A 19,997-nucleotide genomic window follows, 5' to 3' on the forward strand; every position below is an offset into this window, starting at 1 on the left:
CTTACACTGAAGCTGCATGTTTCAGATGAAATCTCAAAAAATGAACAGTTGAAAGATTTTAGATATTCCACATTTTATTTTTAAAGTCACTAACCTTCATTCTGAAAGGAATCTCTTAATATAAAAATACAGGGCCTGATCATCCAACCATACTGCACTGGGAGGGACATGCAAATAACCAACAGGATAACCAAGCCCCTGAAATTAAATTCCATGCCATTTCCCTTGTAAGCCTGTATTTAGATTGTAATTTCTCCAAGAAAGGCACCGGTTAACTGTAAATAATACAGTATGCTTTTTGTTGCTATATAAATACAAAATAAATACCTGAACCTCAATACAGTTACAGCGGAGACCACTGCTTCACCCTTAACCACCTCAAAGTCAAAGAAAAAATGCTCATTTCTTACTTCAGGAATTATATTTCAAGCAAACTAGAACATCTAGTAAGTTTTTTTGTTTTTTTTACCTGCAAAAGAAACTTTGCCACTCCTTGGCGTGTCTAGCTCTGGTATTACACTTAATTCATGTTGTTCCAAATCTAGCCCTAACTTGATTTTAGCCAGAGGCGGTTTTGCAGTTCGCCATCTCTGTTCTCTTCCCAGAATTCTTTGAGACTGCTCTGTAATATAAAAATAATGTTCTGCAATTTACATATTCGTAACATACTATAAGCAGCTGAAGATCCAATTTGAGGGAAGGGAAAAAATAAACCAGTTATAATTGAAAAAGTGAATAGCAGCATTATAATATGATATATGACCTCACCGATTTGCTCAGCTTGACTGATGCTTTGTGAAAGCAATCTATTTTCATCATATTTGTTCACATCACCACAATTAACTTCTTGAGATTTATTTTCTGCATCTTTGAAAAGGTAAGTCATCAGATTGAAGTGGTCAGACTTCGGTGTTTCTGTCATCTCTCTGTATGTGACAGATTCTTCTGCCTTAAAAGAGGAAGTAATAGTGGCTAAAATAATTTTCACACCCATTTTACTAAACCTCTATTTTTTCATGTGTGCCAAATACACTATACATCAGCACTTTCCAGAAGATGAAAAGAGAAAGGTTCTAAGAGCTCAACCCCGCAAAATATCTAAGCATGTGAGTACTTGTTAAAAATTAAATTACTTTTGTGTTTAAGTGTTTTGCTGAATTGGGCCAAAATACTTTGTTTCTTGCAGGATCAAGTCCTGAAATAATATTTCTACTTTTTCTCGGTTACCAATGACAGGGATTTTACTTCTCTGAAAACTGCACAAATGAAAGGCAGAGAGCCAAAGCAGCGTGAAGTCATTCTTTATGATGCCTACTGTTCTAGACCACTTCAAATAAAATAAGGCAAAAAAGAGTTTCTGTATAGCCAGCATCTATAAAGAGACTTGCTTAACTTGAAGATATTGTGGACTATATTGGATAGAGCTGAGCAAATAACTGAGTTTTTGTAGGGAAAAAAATAGTTCATTTTGAACCAAAACTGAATTATTTTGGTTTCTTGCTTAAATAAAATGGGTTGTTTCAAAATGAAATGTTAAAACAGCTCATTAAAAAAAAAAAAAAATCACTCTTTATTCCGATCAACTATTAGCTGAATTCAATCCTACCTTGAATAGTTTTAGTTACCCTGAACCTGTGGTTTTCAGCAAATTTACTATCTACTGAAAAATTTTCATCCAATTCTAATCTTAGAATGGTAACTAAAGAGATCCCTTCGGTGACTTTATGGACAAGTTTTATACTGGAAAAAATAGGCAGCCTGGGAATTTTTAGTACATGAACTTGATTCTGTAAATTCAAATAAATTCAAAATAAATCATCAATGATAGCTTAGTTCATAGACAATTTGATCTTTGCTACCACCCTCTTTCCCTCTTCCCCTCAACCTCCCCCAAAAAAGGAAAATTCCGCAAAGAAAAAACTTTAGAAAAGGCCCCATAGTTAGAGGGTTGGGGAAGAGAGTTTTTCTTAGATTACAAGTGACAATTATGAGTGCCCCAACCTAATCCTTAATGGATATTTGTCAGTATCTCAAATATCACACTATAACTTTTTGCCTGCTCAGGAGAAGCCGCAAATTCAAACAAGGTTAGAATTGAGATGCAGAACAGGAACGTTGCCTTTTGAAATAGATCAGCCTTTACAAATGTGAATTTCATTTTTTAAATTCCTTTTTAAAATGAACAGGGGTTATTTTATATAGCTAAGTGATTAAAAAACAATTCAAAGTCTGAGAGTGTTACTGCTATTCAGAAACAATTTAACAAAACAGAAGGCAGCCAATATAAGCAATTTTAAAACCAATTTTCCTGTTTGCAGGTATAAAAAGCACAGCTCAGTTTTTTAAAACAGTTTACCTGTCAGAAGCGTTCATTATACCCTTAATGTTAGAGCTATCATTCAAAGGTTGTAAAGCTGAATAATGATGCCTGCAAATATTTCAAAAACTGTAACTACTTCAATGAGCACTACGTTCAGAGTTCAATTTAAGACAAGCTTAGCAGTTCCTGTAAGGTTGGACAGAGACTCTCGTGGCTCGTGTAACAGAACCACTGATTACAGATCACAAAGGTCACAGATCACTAGTTTGAGTCTTGGTTTCAGTAAAGGACAAATGCACATACTCAAAGTCTGTACACTACATGGGGAACTCTGCTAATTGGCAAAGTCCACTCTGTAGCCTGGACACCTACTAGCAGACAGCTCATTATACTAAATTTACAAAACATACCTGCTTATTAAGAAAATCCTTCAAAGCCTCTTGTTGTCTCTGCATCTGTTCCTTCAATTTAGCCTGCTTACGTAAAAGCAGTTCTTCCTGCATTCTCTGCCTAGAAAGAAGAGCTTCTCTTTGTACATCCAGTTGCTCTTGCAGTTCTTTCAAATGGTCTTGCTGAGCTTGGATGCTCTCTGAAGAAGCTAGCACTCTCTCTCTTAACTTTAGTATACTGGAATAATTTAACAAAGATGCACCTCCATTTTTGGATGCCAAGGACTCCTGGCTTGCCCCAGTCTCAGATTCATCAGGAGATAATGAAGTAAGATGTTGAAAAGGCTGGGGGATAGTTTGTTCAAAGGTTGTTTTTATGCTGCTCTCTGTAGGTACCTGCTGGTATTCTGACGAATCAAATGATGCAGCCTGAGCTATCAGAGACCCCTCTGCTGCTGGCGTACCAAGAACTATAAGCTGAGGCTGTTTTTGTGCTTCTGTCTCTATTAGTAGGTTTGGCATCTTCTGAGACATTACTGACGTTTTATCAAGATCCAGGGTTCTTGAAGACTCAGATGACTCTTCTGTGGGCAAAGTTGAACTGTCTTGTTGTATATGAGCCTCTGTTTGCATCATAACTGAAGAATCTTGTGAAGTCATCATGATTGACCCAGGCAGCTTCTGGGATTCTGACAAGTCTCTCACCTGATTATCAGAAGGACCCAATATTTCCATCTGTTCTTGTGAAGGGTAATTCTGTTGTGGCAAATGAAACTGCCTTTGCTCCAACTGTGAGGCCTCTATAGATTGTATCTGTCTACTAGAGCCCATGTTATGCCTTTGCTCGTCATCGCTCTGTTCAAATGGCTTTTCCAACACAAAATGTGTTCTTGAATGTGTGGTTAATGGCGGAGCATATTCTTGTACATGAACATGTACAGATGACTGGCTAGCTGATGGATAATCTCTATGAAGCACTGTGGGTCCACGCATTTGTAAAACTGATTCACAGGTAGTAGGTTTTAAGTTAATAAATCTGGATTGCAATGTAACTGCAGATGGCATAGAAATAGATGGATATCTTTGCTTCAACTTATTCTGATATTCCTGCAACTGTTTTCTGGCTTCTTCAACTGACTGTTTGTGCAATCTAAATAGAACAAAAACATTTCTTTCCTGTGTAGCATGAAGACAGTTTTCATTATTGGAACAGATTTCAATTACAAAATAATTGTCAAACACTCCACCCAAGATATTAATTTTACATGGGGAAAATACCTGTTTTGCAGTAGAAGACATTGTTGATAGTTACGAATCATCTGTATATGATTTTCTTCATTAGAACTGCTTGTTCCCGGCACTGCAGCAGTTTCAGTCTAACAGGAAACGAATTGTTTAGGTGGGAAAATTCAAATAAGTATAAAACATTAAATAAGATTAATGCTAGGCAGCACGTTCACTCTTACTCTCAAGCCAGCAGAAGCCACTCTGCACTAGTTAGTGCTTGTTTGGAGTCCATGAAATTTCAGCCTGAGGCAGTGGAGCTGGGATGCAGTTCCTAGAGCAGCTGGTCGAAGGCTACATTCTCTCCTGCCAGATTGGTATTATACACTAGCACATACTGTGGAAGTTAATGATGCTCACAGTTGATCTGCAGCTTATTTCAGAGAGGTACAAGGATCCAGCCACAGACTAGGGGACCAATGATCCAAGATGGCTGCATTAAGGGGGGGAATGGGGTCTAGAAAGAAGTTGCCTCAAGATCACTTAAGAGCAACCATTAGACCATACTCTTTCCGTAGCCTCACTCATCTCCCCCTCCCCCTGAGGTGATAATGTTTGGGGCTTTTATGTAGTCAAAAAGGCAGATTAAAAAATAAAGTTTCTCTTTTCCCATGCATTTCTGCACAGAAGATAATGATACAACTCACTGCACAAGTCAGCCACATGACCTTGGTTTTGGTGCATAAAAATTTTCTAGCCTCTATGATAAATGTCCTAAAATCCTGCAGAAATAAATCCATACCCAAAGTCTGGGGATGTCAAGTGAATCAGTATTTACACATTAGCACAAATACATTTTGGAGCCAGGAAATCCTGCCTCATGGCACACAAGTTAAAAATAAAGTTTAAACAGTTACTCCAATTTAGTAATGGAATCAGCTCTCTGAATTGTGATACAAAGTGTTCTCACTTTACCTCGTGTTCCACTTCCCCCTGTCGGTTCACAAGTGGATCAGGACTCAGCTCAACACTTGCAGCTTTCTCCTCTTGCTCTTTTTTCTTTATTTCCTCCAGCTGAGCCTGCATTTGGACCCTTAGGAACTCTGCCTCTAAGCACATTCGCTTTTCTTCAATTTGCTTAAGCAAAATTAGCTGCTGCTGTTTTTGTTGCTCTATTCGCTCTATCTATCACAGAGAAATACTACAGTGATTCTCCAGAATTAAATGACAGAAACATAAAACAGTTAATTCTTACGTCCCAAATCGCTTGCAGCGAAACCTACACTACAATAGGCAATCCCTACTGCAAGAGGCCTCTAAAAGTAGTCCTAAAGTTTACAGTATAATTTTACTTGATTTTGACTAGAGAACAGATTCTTACTGTCCGTGGTAGTTGCTTTAAGTAAAATTTCACTGTATAAAGCTATATTACATATTGCTTACAATAGTTGCTATTAAACTGATAAAATAAAAGTCGTCTATTCATTTCAGTTCTATTGACAATTTTCAGGGGTGGGATGGGGGGGGACACAAAGTCCCTATCTTGCAACTGAACTCAGAATAAGTGTACTTTGCAGTTCTATAGTGCTTTTCAAAGATTCTCAACACATTTTGCTAACATTGATGTAAGTCTCACAATACCTCTGAAGTAGCTAAAAGGTACATAGCATAAATTGCACTTTACACACTTCTGAAGTGGCTTATTTTTTTGTCTAGAGATGTGTTATGCACCAGTCGCTGAAGTACTTGGGCACAATAGCAGCTCAAAACCCCTTGGGATAGGGAGTGAAGAATATAGAATCTATTTGAAATTGTTGCCAGGACACAGAGGTTAACACATACTCTTAGGCTTGGTCTACACTACCCCCCCTAATTCGAACTAAGGTACGCAACTTCAGCTACGTGAATAACGTAGCTGAAGTCGAAGTACCTTAGTTCGAACTTACCTTGGTCCACACGCGGCAGGCAGGCTCCCCCGTCGACTCCGCGGTACTCCTCTCGCCGAGCTGGAGTACCGCAGTCGACGGCAAGCACTTCCGGGTTCGACTTATCGCGTCCAGACTAGACGCGATAAGTCGAACCCAGAACTTCGATTTCCAGCCGTCGAACTAGCTGGTAAGTGTAGCCAAGGCCTTAGACAACATTCCACAAGATCTTTAATGGTCACTGTCACATTCCGGGGTGCACTCTAGACCAGTGGTCTCCAAACTTTTTGGATCGCACACCCCATCAGTAAAAATTTTTCGAGCACGCACCCCTGGCTGCGCAGGAGCAAAAAAACAAAAACAAAAAACGCTCCTCCTGCTACGCACCCCCAAGGAGCCTCTTGTGCACCCCACTTTGGAGACCACTGCTCTAGACCAGTGATGGGGTGTGTCACCACGTGCACTGCAACCTTGGGCACTGCACGATGCTTTGCTGTTGTAGCTCACAAACAGCATGCAAATCACACCCTGAATATCTGTGTATAGCTACAACCCCAGTACAGCAACTCTGACCCCAGCAGCCTGTCAGCAAAACATCTGCCATGCTCTGGCTTCCAGCAACTTTGATTATTACTTGCAGGGTGGCCCCAACAACTTCCAGTTCTAAATTTTCCCCAAAACGTGTGTTCTGCACTGTCCAGCCCTCTCCTGGGCAATTCAGATATTAAAGGTCTGTTTTCTCTGTCAGGGGTCAATATGCAATAGTTTGCCACCTTAACTCGAGTTACCCTAACAGTTCAATTTAAACACAAACACAGGATTAATTTTGATTAAAAAATAAAAAGTTTATTTAACTACAAAGAGAGTTTAAATGAGTACAAGTATAGGGTATTAAAGTCAGCAATTGTTACAAGAGAACTAAAAAGATAAAAAACTTTTTATAGCAGCTAAACCTTAAATAAGACTTGGTTCAAGGTAAAATCCCACATTTTGTCAGATCAGGACTGCCCCCCTCCCCAAGGGCTGGTTCCTTTGTCATCTTAGGTTAGAGAGAGATAGGGAAAGAAAGAAAAATAACCTGGGGTGTTTTTGCCTCTCACCACTTGTATAGTCCAGTCACCCTTTGAAATGCATTTTCCTGAGGGTACCCCTAAATAAAGTTCCTTCCAGCTGTGGAGTCTCAAGGTGTTGCTTGCTAAAATGCAGATTAATATGTTCCTGCTCCCCTTCCTTGCCAAAGAATGGCCACTTGACCGATGATTGCCCATCAACTTTGATGACTCCTAGCTACAGGAGTCAGTTTTTCCTTTGTCTTTGAGAAACCAGTTTACCTCCTCCTGCTATCTCATGGACCCTGTTTACTACTTAGATGTAAACAGTGTGAACACAACGGCACTTTGCAGAACTAAGTGTATGTAACTTATCACTTATCAGCTTCTGTACCAGATGACTGGAAGATAGCAGTGTGACACCAATTTTTTAAAAAGGCTCCAAAGGCAATCCTGGCAATTACAGGCAAACTGGTTTAAACTATAGTAAAGAATAAAATAATCAGACACACAGATGAACGCAATTTGTTGGGGGAAGAGTCAGTTTGTGTAAAGGGAAAATCACACTTCACAAATCTCTCAGAATTCTTTGAGGGGGTCAATAAACATGTGGACAAGGATGATCCAGTAGATATATTGCACTTAGATTTTTAAAAGCCTTTGACAAGATCCCTTACTGAAGGCTCTTAAGCAAAGTAAGCAGCCATGAAATAAGAGGGAAGGTCTTCTCATGGATCAGTAACTGATTAAAAGACAAGAAACAAAGGGTAGGAATAAATGGCCAGTTTCCTAGAATGGAGAGAGATAAATATTGGTGTCCCCCAGGGATCTGTACCAGGACCGTGCTGTTCAACATCTTCATAAATGATCTGGAAAAGTGGTAAACAGTGAGGTGGCAAAGTTGGCCGATGATATAAAATTTCTCAGGATATTTAAGTCCAAAGACTACTGCGAAGAGTTACAATGTGATCTCACAAAACTGGGTGATTGGGCAACAAAATGGCAAATTATAGTCAATGCTGGTAAAGGCAAAGTAATGTACACTGGAAAACATAATCCCAATTATATATATAAAATGATAGGATTTAAATTAGCTATTACCACTCAAGAAAGTTGTCTGAAAACATCAGCTCAATCCGCAGCAGCAGTCAAAAAAGCTGACAATGTTAAGAATCATTAGGAAAGGGATAGATAAAATGACAGAAAATATCATAATTCCACTATATAAATCCATGGTACATCCATACCTTGAACACTGCATGCAGTTCTGGTTGTCCCATCTCACAAAAGATATATTAGAAATCGAAAAGGTACAAAAAAGGGGTAGCGAAAATGATTATGAGTATGAACAGCTTCCATATGAGAAGAAAGACTGGGACTGTTCAGCTTAGAAAAGAGATAAGTAAGAGGGACGGAGGATATGATAGAAGTCTGTAAAATCATGAATGGTGTGGAGAATGGGAATAAGTGTTATTTACCCCTTCACATAACACAAGAAGCAGGAGTCATCCAATGAAATAGGCAGCAGGTTTAAAAACAAAGATAAGGAAGTACTTCACATAATGCACAGTCAACCTATAGAATATGTTGCTAGGGGATAGTGTAACTGGGTTAAAAAGAAGTAGGTAAATTCACGGAGGATAGGTCAATCAATGGTTGTTAGCCAAGATGGTCAAGGACAACCCTATGCCTTGGGTGCTCCTAAACCTCTGACTGCAAGAAGCTGGGACTGGATGACACCGGGATTGATCACTCGATAAATTACCCTGTTCAGTTCATTCCCTCTGAAGCACCTGGCACTGGCCACCCTCAGAAGACAAGATACTGGGCTAGATGGACCATTGATCTGACCCAATATGGCCATTCTTAGATTTGAAATACAGCAACTATAATGTAAAGCACATTTTAAAGGATCCTGAGAAGTTTTAAAAAACCCACATACCTGTTTTTGTCTCTCAACTTCCATTCTGATTTTGGCTGCTTGTTCTTGAGGGTGGATTAGGACTGAATTTCCAGCTATAACAGTATGCTCCAACATTTCTGGAGATTCTGAAACATATGTATATATTTAACAGATAGCACAATCAGGAATATTACTTATGTCAGGGCTTGGGAACTACTAGCCAGAACATTAAAAAAAGACGGTTACTCACCGTTGTAACTGTTGTTCTTCGAGATGTGTTGCTCATATCCATTCCATTAGGTGTGTGCGCGCCGCGTGCACGATCGTCGGAAGATTTTCTACCCTAGCAACACCGGCGGGTCGGCTGTGGAGCCCCCTAGAGTGGCGCCTTCATGGCGCTGAATATATACCCCAGCCGACCCGGCGCCCCCTCAGTTCCTTCTTGCCGGCTACTCCGACAGTGGGGACGGGGGGCGGGTTTGGAATGGATATGAGCAACACATCTCGAAGAACAACAGTTACAACGGTGAGTAACCGTCTTTTCTTCTTCGAGTGCTTGCTCATATCCATTCCATTAGGTGACTCCCAAGCCCAACTTAGGTGGTGGGGTCGGAGTGAGACATTGCCGTGTGCAAAACCGCTGATCCGAAGGCAGCATCGTCCCTGGACTGCTGCACTAGTGCATAGTGAGCTGTAAACGTGTGGACTGATGACCAAACCGCCGCTCTACAAATGTCCTGTATCGGAACATGTGCCAGGAAAGCAGTCGAGGAGGCTTGGGCCCTCGTGGAGTGAGCGGTGAGGTGCGGTGCTGAGACACCTGCCAGGTCATAGCAAGTCCGGATGCAAGACGTAATCCAGGAGGATAGGCGCTGTGAGGAGACCGGTGAGCCTTTCATTCGGTCGGCCACTGCAACGAAGAGCTGCGTCGTCTTTCTAAAGTGCTTTGTGCGGTCAATATAGAAGGCCAGGGCCCTTCGTACGTCCAGGGAATGCAAGCGTTGATCCTGGCGAGTGGCATGTGGTTTGGGATGAAAGACCGGGAGAAAGATGTCCTGGTTGATGTGAAAAGGAGAAACCACCTTAGGGAGAAAGGCAGGATGTGGACGAAGCTGCACTTTATCCTTATGGAAAACTGTATAAGGGGGCTCGGATGTCAGCGCCCTGAGTTCAGAAACGCGCCTTGCTGAGGTGATGGCTACGAGGAAGGCTGTCTTCCAGGATAGGTACAGAAGTGAACAGGTGGCCAGTGGCTCGAATGGAGGACCTGTGAGCTTGGAGAGAACCAGGTTGAGGTCCCACGTCGGGACGGGCTGACGTTGTTGTGGGTACATCCGGTCTAAGCCCTTGAGGAATCTAACGACCATCGGGTTAGAGAATACCGAGGACGCGAGTTCCCCTGGGTGAAAGGCCGATATAGCGGCCAGGTGAACCCTAATTGAAGATATCGCCAACCCCTGATGTTTTAGGGAGAGGAGATACTCCAAAATGAGAGGAATGGGTGCCTGCAACGGGGACGTGGCTCGTTGTTCACACCAACAGGAGAACCGCTTCCACTTGGCCAGGTACGTGGTGCGTGTTGAGGGCTTCCTACTGCTCAGCAGAATCTGTTGGACAGAGTGCGAGCATTGCTGCTCTGCCTGGGTGAACCATGGAGCAGCCACGCCGTGAGGTGGAGTGATTGCAGGTCGGGGTGACGCAGCCGGCCGTGGTCCTGCGTGATGAGATCCGGATACAACGGAAGCGGGATCGGTGTCTGAACCGAGAGTTCCAACAGTGTGGTGTACCAATGTTGTCTCGGCCACGCTGGAGCGACCAGAATTACCTGTGCCTGGTCTCTGCGCAATTTGAGCAGTACCTTGTGGACCAGAGGAAACGGAGGGAAGGCGTAAAACAGGTGGTCTTTCCAGGGAAGGAGAAACGCATCCGAGAGGGAGCCCGGAGCTCGACCTTGTAGGGAGCAGAACACGTGGCACTTCCTGTTGTCTCGGGATGCAAACAGGTCTATCTGGGGAAACCCCCACCTCTGGAAGATGGAATGTATGATGTCCGGACGGATAGACCACTCGTGCGTCTGGAAGGACCTGCTGAGTCGGTCCGCTAGAGTGTTCTGGACTCCAGGGAGGAACGATGCCGTGAGGTGGATTGAGTGGGCGATGCAGAAGTCCCACAGGCGAATGGCCTCTTGGCATAGGATTGACGAACGTGCTCCTCCTTGCTTGTTGATGTAAAACATGGCCGTGGTGTTGTCGATGAGAACTAACACACATCGGCCACGTAGGAGGTTGAGAAATGCCTGGCACGCCAGGCGCACCGCCATCAGTTCCCGAACATTGATGTGCAGGGCTAGCTGGGATGCAGTCCACAGGCCCTGGGTATGGTGTTCGTTGAGATGGGCGCCCCAACCCAGAGATGAAGCGTCTGTGACCAGGTGCAGAGAGGGTTGTGGGGCGTGAAATGGCATCCCCTCGCAGACCACATTGTGATCTAGCCACCAGGTGAGGGAGGTCAGGACCGAGATCGGGACCGTGACCACCATGTTCAGGCTGTCCCGATGTGGACGGTATATTGATGACACCCAGGTTTGAAGTGGGCGAAGCCGAAGTCTGGCATACCTGGTTACGTACGTGCAGGAAGCCATGTGGCCCAGCAGGGTAAGGCACGACCTCACCGTGGTAGTTGGGAACGCCTGGAGCCCTTGAATGAGGCTCATGATGGTGCCAAATCGGTTGTCTGGCAGGATGGCTTGTGCACGTCTGGAGTCTAGAACTGCGCCTATGAATTCTATTCTCTGGGTAGGTTCTAGAGTGGATTTGTCCTTGTTGAGTAGGATGCCCAACTCGTTGAATGTGTGCACTATTATGTGGACGTGAGCTTGAACTTGCTCCTTGGTGCGACCGCGTACCAGCCAGTCGTCTAGGTACGGGAACACCTGTATCCCTTGCCGACGAAGGTACGCTGCCACGACAGCCATACATTTCGTGAACACTCTTGGGGCCGAGGATAGGCCGAAGGGAAGGACTGCAAATTGGTAGTGCACCATGTTTACCACGAATCGCAGGAAGCGTCTGTGAGGTGGGTAAATTGAGATGTGAAAGTATGCGTCTTTCATGTCGAGGGCGGCGAACCAGTCTCCAGGATCGAGGGAAGGGATAATGGCCCCCAAAGAGACCATGCGGAACTTCAACTTTACTACGAATTTGTTGAGTCCGCGCAAGTCCAAGATGGGCCGCAGACCTCCTTTGGACTTGGGGATCAGGAAGTAACGGGAATAAAATCCCCTGCCCCTTAACTCTACTGGAACCTCCTCTATGGCCCCCATGGCCAGGAGCGTAGAAACCTCCTGAATAAGAAGTTGCTCGTGAGAAGGGTCCCTGAAGAGGGACGGGGAAGGGGGGTGGGAGGGGGGGATAGAAGAAAATTGGATAGCGTATCCCCTCTCCACCGTGCGGAGGACCCAACGGTCCGAAGTTATAAGGGACCAAGCACGGTGGAAGTGGGAGAGGCGATCCCGAAAGGAGGGGGTTGGATCCTGGGGGATGACTGGGGCGCCGTCCTCGACCGCACCTTCAAAAGTTCTGCCTGGGGCCTGAAGGTGGTCTAGGTGGCCCCTGGTTTGGGCCGGGTTGAGGGCCGGTCCACCTTCTTCTACCACCTCGCCCTCGCCTCCTGGCCGAGTCCTGTCTCTGACGAGGTGGGGGGGGGGTAGAAGCACTGAGGCTGCGGCCTAAACGGCCTGCGCTGAGGGCCCACAACATGCATCCCCAGGGAGCGCATGATTGTTCTCGAGTCCTTTAGGCTCTGCAGGCGAGAGTCCGTTTTGTCTGAGAACAATCCGTGTCCCTCAAAGGGGAGATCCTGTAGGGTTTGCTGCAGCTCCGGAGGCAAACCCGAGACCTGAAGCCAGGAGATCCTACGCATAGCGATACCCGAAGCCAGGGTCCTCGCAGCTGAGTCTGCTATGTCCAAGGAGGCCTGCAAGGAGGTCCGAGCCACCTTCTTGCCCTCCTCTACCATGGCTCCAAACTCTTCCCTGGACTCTTGGGGAATCAGCTCCTTAAACTTCCCCATAGAGTTCCAGGAGTTGAAACTGTAGCGGCTCAGCAGCGCCTGTTGGTTCGCTGCTCTAAGTTGTAGCCCTCCGGCTGAGTAAACCTTACGGCCAAACAAATCGAGCCGCTTAGCCTCTTTTGATTTAGGCGCTGCAGCCTGCTGGCCGTGGCGCTCTCGTGCGTTCACTGATTCCACCACCAGTGAACACGGTTGGGGGTGGGTATACAAGTACCCATAGTCCTTAGACGGGACAAAGTATTTCCTTTCCACCCCTCTCGCTGTGGGTGGGATAGAGGCAGGAGTCTGCCATATCGTATCCGCATTCATTTGAATCGTGCGGATCAGGGGTAACGCTACCCTCGATGGGGCATCCGCTCCAAGGATATTCACGATCGGGTCGTGAACCTCCACTATCTCCTCCGCCTGCAGGTCCATATTACGGGCCATCCTGCGCAGAAGATCCTGGTGAGCCCGAAGATCTATTGGAGGCGGGCCTGTGCACGATGTGCCCGCCACTGCCTCATCGGGAGAAGAAGAGGAAGATGCCTCCGGTGGAACAGGATCCAAGGGCTGGTCCTGGTCTCCCTGTTCCTGGGCTGGAGCATCACCTGTGCCTGGGTCCAGGGTGTCAGGTGGTGCGGACCCAGAGGCCTCCATGCCCCCTGGCGGAGGCCGAGAGATGGTGGACTCCGGGGCCCCTCTGACGGAGTGACCGGAGCGAGAGGTCGACGCAATTGGAGCCCCTTGCGCCTGATGGTACGCCCACGGGGTCCAGAACGACCAGTGAGATGGGCCATGAGCAGGGTCCTCTGCTACCTCCTGCCAATGGCCTATGTCCTGCTCCTCGGCTTGACCCTGAGGGGGGTATGCCGATCTCGATACTTCCTCAGAGGAGCGGGACACCGATCTCGATGGCCATGGCGGTGCCGAGTGCGTCGAGACGAATCCCGTGGGATGCGGTGCCGCACGGTGCCGGTTCGGGGATGTTCTATCTCCACGCGGTGCCGGCGATCGGTGCCGGGACCGCGACCGGTGCCGATGACCTCGTCGGTGCCGGGAGTCGGATCTGGACCTCGACGAGGACCTGGAGTATGCCCGGTGCCGGGAGCGGCCTCTCGACGTCGAGCGCTACGTCTCGACGTTGATCGGTGCCGACGATCATATCGGTGCCGAGACGTAGAGCGGTGCCGCGAAGAAGATCTTGGCCGCGAGTACGACCGGTGCCGAGATGATATTCGGTGCCGGGACTGCGAGCGGCGTGGGGACCTGCTTCGGGACCTGGAGCGGTGCCGAGGTTCCAGTCCTTGTGGAGGGCGCATCAAGGCAGGTTTCCCCCTCGACTGGACCGGGCGAGTCAGCGGTGCAGTCGGTGCCGGTGGTTGAGGCGGTGCCGGCTCCGTGAGAGCTATTAAGTCTCTCGCCGCCGCGAAGGTCTCTGGAGTCGACGGTAGGCACTGTATCACCGCCGGCCTCGGTGGAGACGCTATCTGCACCGGACTCAACGGCTTCGGTGCCGGAGTCGACGGTGCTGGAGGCACCTGTTTCCTTTGCTCCACCGGCGGACGCGGCTCTACCCCCGGCACTGGGGGAGCTGGCGTCTTCGGCACGGACGTCCCCGTTTTATGGGCTTTTTTATGCCCCGGGGATAATGATCGGCGCCGAGGCACTGCTTGCGGTGCCGACGAGGTCCGGTGCCGGGGAGGCTTGTCTGACGCCACTCGCGTGGTCGTCAAAGCCGGTGCTGCCGGTGCACTGCGCACCGAGGTGCTAGGCGCCGGGGTCTGGCCCGTAGAGGGAGTGTCCGGGCTAAGTGCCGCCTCCATCAGGAGTTGCCTGAGCCGAAAGTCCCGCTCCTTCTTGGTCCTTGGTCTGAAGGCCTTACAGATCTTGCACTTATCTGTTTGGTGGGACTCTCCCAGGCACTTCAGACAGGAGTCGTGCGGGTCGCTCGTGGGCATAGGCTTCGCGCAGGAGGCGCACTGCTTGAAGCCGGGAGCGTTGGGCATGAGCCCGGCCCCGCGGCCGGGGAAGAAAGGGGGAGACGACCCCCTTAATCCCCTGAGCTACTTAGAACAACTATAACAACTTTTTTAAAACTATTTAACTATTTAACTATAAACACTATAACTATAACTGCTAATAACCAACAAAGCTAGGGAGAGTGGAGAACAGCTAAGCAGCGCTCCACAGTTCCAACGACCGTCAGGGGCGGTAAGAAGGAACTGAGGGGGCGCCGGGTCGGCTGGGGTATATATTCAGCGCCATGAAGGCGCCACTCTAGGGGGCTCCACAGCCGACCCGCCGGTGTTGCTAGGGTAGAAAATCTTCCGACGATCGTGCACGCGGCGCGCACACACCTAATGGAATGGATATGAGCAAGCACTCGAAGAAGAACTTACCTATTACAGGTCAACCCAATGTTTCATCTGGGGGCAAGGTTTCCCTAATTGAGTCTAAGGAAAACACCCTAATGAGAAGTTCCTCTTCCAACATCCCCACTGGCTCCTGAGAATTAGCACTTCCCACCACCTAGAGTTCTGTCCCTGGATCAAGCGAAGGGGCCCCTTCTTTTATACTGGTTGTGGTTTAGTGGCAACTTCTAAGATGGATAGCTTCATCTTTCTCCTTTTCACTATTCTCCCAGATGCAGGGAGATGGGGAGGGGGCTTCTCTTTATACATACACCCTCCTGAAGCAGTATTTACACTTTCCAATCCACCATCTTCCTAGCTGCTAAAAAAGAGCAGCAAGCTTCTTTCATTTTTTTTCCCCTCCCCCAAATTCATTCATAGCTTTCTGGAACAGATCAATGAAATCAGATCATGATTTGTTTTCACAGCTTCTGTCAAAATTCTCTAAGTCTTCAATGAGCTACTGAAAAAGCAACAGCAGCAGCAGGGACTCAGATCTCTGCTGCCAGAAGGATAAAGTGTAGAGGCAGCACTGCTAGATAAAGACAGACTCTCCTCAGGCACCCTCAAGCAGAAGAGTTTTGAGCCTCTCCTTCTGCCTTCTCAGCATCCCCATGAACACCAGTCAGCTTCAAAGGAGCATTTAAATTGAGAATGGTCACCGTTACCACTAGCTCTCAATATTCATGAGAAAAGGTTTCCTGCTTTCCTCTAGCAAGTGTATTTCTCACACCTTATTGAGGAAGTAAATCACCACACACACACACACACACACACACACACCTTAAAGGCAAAGCCATCCCCAAAATTTCAGGGAATGCCTGTTCAATTTTAACAATGACATTACAGGAAATGCATTCACAAGTATAAGTAAAATTCTAATATGTTAAAGTTACTTGATCATTTACTTATTAAATAATTACAGTACTGAACTGCCTAATAGTTAGACTCTAAAAACCAATCACATGCACTAATCCAATGACATCCCAGAAGCAAACAAATGGCTGCAAAGTAATAACAAATCAATCAGTAAACCCGATCTATTTCATGTTAAAGATAATGCAAAAGAGCTACTGAATCCAGGAACAGATGTCCTTCCAATTTATTGGTACTTGATATCCAGTACGTCAAGAAATATGGGAGAAAGTGATTTCAGCCTCCCTTTAAATTCCTTTAAAAAAAAATTCAGAAATGGACCAATGGTAAAATTTTCAAAAACGTAAGTCTCATTGAAAATCAAAAGGACTTAAGCCAAGTCACGTAGCCACTTTTTACCCCACGTCTACAAAATGACCAGAACAAAGCACCAACTTTAGGCTGTTCACTAATGAGTTCTTATGGGTAAAGTAGTATTCACAGCTCTGCCCAGCCAGGCCCTCTTTGCTCTCAAAGCACATTTAATTTTAGTTGGGGAGCTACACAATACTTACCTATGGCCTCAGAGACCGAATCAGTATGTTGTTCATGACCAGGATCTGAATCACATAATCGTCTCTCTTCACTAGTAAGTGTTCCTGACTCAATTGTCTCAATTTCACTTTGAATCTCTGCTTCACATTTTGAAGTCCACTGGTCTTTTTGGCTCCGGATCTTATTTAGCAATTTTTTTAAGACCAGTTTTGATTGTGGTTGGGGAGCCACTCTCATTTCATGATCTAGGAGGAACACAGACCTCAAACTCTTAAAGGTATAAGAACAAGACAAAACAAGGTACACATTATGTACATCACTGATTGTAAACAAAATCATCCTAAGATATTTACCTTGGCAAAATTTGTTTTCATTAGCTGCTTATACAAATGGATTAAGGAGATACAACTTTCTGACATGGAATAGAGACAGGTTCTCAACACAGATATCTTAAAGTACCTTTTCAAAATATTTATAATATGCATGTATTAGTTGACATGCAATTTCACTAGTTACATTTACAAATCCTACAACTGCTTAGGACAATCCTCAGTACTACTCAACACAATTCATAGGACTGAGACAAAAAAACGAGAATTCACTTTTTTCATTTGAAGTTTGTATTTATTACACTCCAATACATTGTTTCTAGACGTTAAAATTAATTAAAAAGATGAAGATACCATGATCTCTGGTATTTAATATACTTTCTATTTTTTTTTTTTTAACTCACTACTACATTTTCCAAAATTCTTGTTCAAAAAAAAAAAAATCTCTTTTCCCTCTGGTACATCCAAATAGCTTAAATAACGAAGTATATCCAATACAAGAGTTAAACTTGAAAGTTTCTTACTCTCTGGTTCACTAGGGTGCTGGGCTTCCTTTTCTGTCACCTCCTCCATTTTTGGTTGAGTCTCACATGCAACATCTGGCTCCAGGGAGATATCCAAGTCTTCATCTTGAGACCGATCAGAGGGAATTGGCAAAGGCTGTGGCTCTAGGTGCAAAATCATGTCTCCTTTCATTTCTAAATAAAGAAATGAAACCATGTGAAAGTCATATATAGTCTATCTGTAATCTGAATAAAACCACTTTAAATTGCAGGATTAAGACCACCACACAAGAAGCTCCTCAAGAGTTCCAAAATTCAGAAGTCAATCTTACTCCAAAACTTTGTTTCAAAGAAACTAAGAAAGTTGTTTGAGTCTTTCAACACATCTAATTTACATCTTCTACTACAAAGATTTTTTTTTTTTAATACTGTATGTGACAGTGGCTCACTGAATCTTTCAAAATAGCTTACTCCTATCTCCACTGTACATATCTTCAAAGGCAAACTCCAGTTCCCTCTGCCAGTCTTCTTTAATTTCCATGCGTCTGTATGCAGGTTCGAACAGCTGTGATGGCATCTGTGCCACAATCTGTCTTCTGCGCGCCAGGTCCATATTCTGCATCTGTTCAAGTTCTTTCATTAACCTTTCCCGGTCCTTCAAGTAGCAAAGTAATCAATTAACAGTTTAGCAGTCACATCCAGACAGTCTGATATTACTACCACAAAATTTGGTTAATGCTTGCTTCATACTGGAATACAAAATTCCTGAGCTTAAATACACACACACACCCCTCTTAAAATATATCAATCTAGAATATCCTACACTCATTTATTGGCATGAAGAATCATAATAGCACTGAAGGATCCGCTACAATGTTAAAGATCAGAAAATATACCCGCAGGCCAACTTTCCTAAATATAGGAGAACTCCAAGTTTTCTATTTTATAGAACAAAACATTCGGTCCTTGTTAAATTGCTGACCTGCAAAGGATTTTTTTTTAAAGATTGGGCTAGTATTCTCCTTGCATTGTCATGATGTATAAAAGCTCTGAAAGTCTGTTTTAAATATTTTTCCTTCTATTTTATACCTTAGAAATATCAGCAGTCAATTTTGGTCTTCCCTAGTTTTGCTGGATGACTGGTTGGAGTCTTGGAGGAGATTATATACATCATTAGCTCGTAAACTGTACCTGACAAATTGGGGATCTGAATATTTAAGGAAGACTTCTTTTCTCCAAAATGTTAGTCAAGTTAAACAAGTGTTAAAACAAAAACCAGGGAGTTACAACAATGACTAAAATCCATTCTTTTCTTAAAAGCTCAACTTTCACTCATCTCTTGTGATATAATTTTTCTAATTCTCTAGTTGCCATCAAGACCTTTGTGCTAAACAGAAGCAGAATTGCTTACTTAAAATAAAAAAAGAAGAAAAATGTTTTAAAAAAACATTTCAGCCTTCTTAAATTATAAAGAAACAAAAGAGGCAGAAGTCCCATTTTTCTCATCTCCAACAGAAGTCAATAAGAGATGCAGTTACGTAGAACCTAAGGAAAAAAAAATATCACACCTTATATGACTCAAGTTGGGTAGCCAATCACCATGGCTCCAAAAATTAGAGGACACTTCTGCAATTGTTGGGCTGAATCTATCTCTGTGCCTTCACTTGTCATTTGTAAAATGAAGATAATCTCTCTCCCCTTAAGGGGTTGTTACAAAAATAACTTCTTTAATCTTTCTGAAGTACTCAGATACTTTAGTGAAAAGCACCACAGAACAGCCATAAGGCAATTAACAATTCTGTATTCACTACAAGGTGTGGATGGTATACAATAAATAAGGCCTGAGTCCATTTACTGAAAGATGATAATAAAATATCTAACTTCTGCGTCATCCCTATACTTAACAAGGCGCAGGGGTTCTGTGGAAAAAAAAGTAGTATGTGATTTAGGCATCCTAGGTATAACTTAATTGTATCACAAACATAACCCACCACTAGTAAGTAAGTTAATTTCAGAAATTAAATCCTTTTCCCCATACAATAGTTTGTCATCTTTAAAGTTCCCCCCATATTCAAACAACTTGGGGGGGTGGGGGAGATGAGCTCCACAATGTACTCAAAAGATCAGGGTATTTTGTATCAAGGGAGATGTGAATTCCAAAGTGGTAGGACGATCGCTGGAAACACCCAGCCAACAGCGCTTTTTCATTTGTATCAACCAACTCAAAACAAGCAGAGATGCTTGGGGCTAAACTATAGCAGTATGGGACATGGGCTAGATTGAGAACAAACTCATTTAAATTTGTCACTAAAGTTAATTTAAACCTAAGCTTTTGGAGGTAAAGTTTGTGCATTCCTACTAAAAGGTAGCTGCTGCTTCAGATTGCCCCACCTGTGAAGTGAGGATAATTACCTTCCTCCCAGCTAATATTTTGTGGATTAAGTCTGATCAGTCTTGCTGCCTCTAAAGAACGCTGGGTTA

At 44.6% G+C, this 19,997-nt stretch overlaps 1 protein-coding gene across 7 annotated transcripts in view; it reads right to left on the bottom strand.

The window, feature by feature from the left end:
- Nucleotides 1-19,997, bottom strand: part of CEP295 (centrosomal protein 295) — a 52,215-nt gene that overhangs the window by 19,345 nt on the left and 12,873 nt on the right. For all 7 annotated transcript variants that reach the window (XM_054015648.1, XM_054015649.1, XM_054015647.1 and 4 more), the window contains exons 8-16: nucleotides 17,988-18,171; nucleotides 17,538-17,711; nucleotides 16,705-16,929; nucleotides 8,850-8,956; nucleotides 4,909-5,118; nucleotides 3,988-4,085; nucleotides 2,731-3,859; nucleotides 769-949; nucleotides 470-622 (exon numbers count right to left, since the gene is read on the bottom strand). In XM_054015648.1, coding sequence (XP_053871623.1) covers nucleotides 470-622; nucleotides 769-949; nucleotides 2,731-3,859; nucleotides 3,988-4,085; nucleotides 4,909-5,118; nucleotides 8,850-8,956; nucleotides 16,705-16,929; nucleotides 17,538-17,711; nucleotides 17,988-18,171 — 2,461 coding nt within the window. The remainder of the gene's footprint in view (nucleotides 1-469; nucleotides 623-768; nucleotides 950-2,730; nucleotides 3,860-3,987; nucleotides 4,086-4,908; nucleotides 5,119-8,849; nucleotides 8,957-16,704; nucleotides 16,930-17,537; nucleotides 17,712-17,987; nucleotides 18,172-19,997) is intronic.

The sequence above is a fragment of the Malaclemys terrapin genome, chromosome 1, assembly GCF_027887155.1.
Source record: "Malaclemys terrapin pileata isolate rMalTer1 chromosome 1, rMalTer1.hap1, whole genome shotgun sequence".
NCBI lineage: Eukaryota > Metazoa > Chordata > Testudines > Emydidae > Malaclemys > Malaclemys terrapin.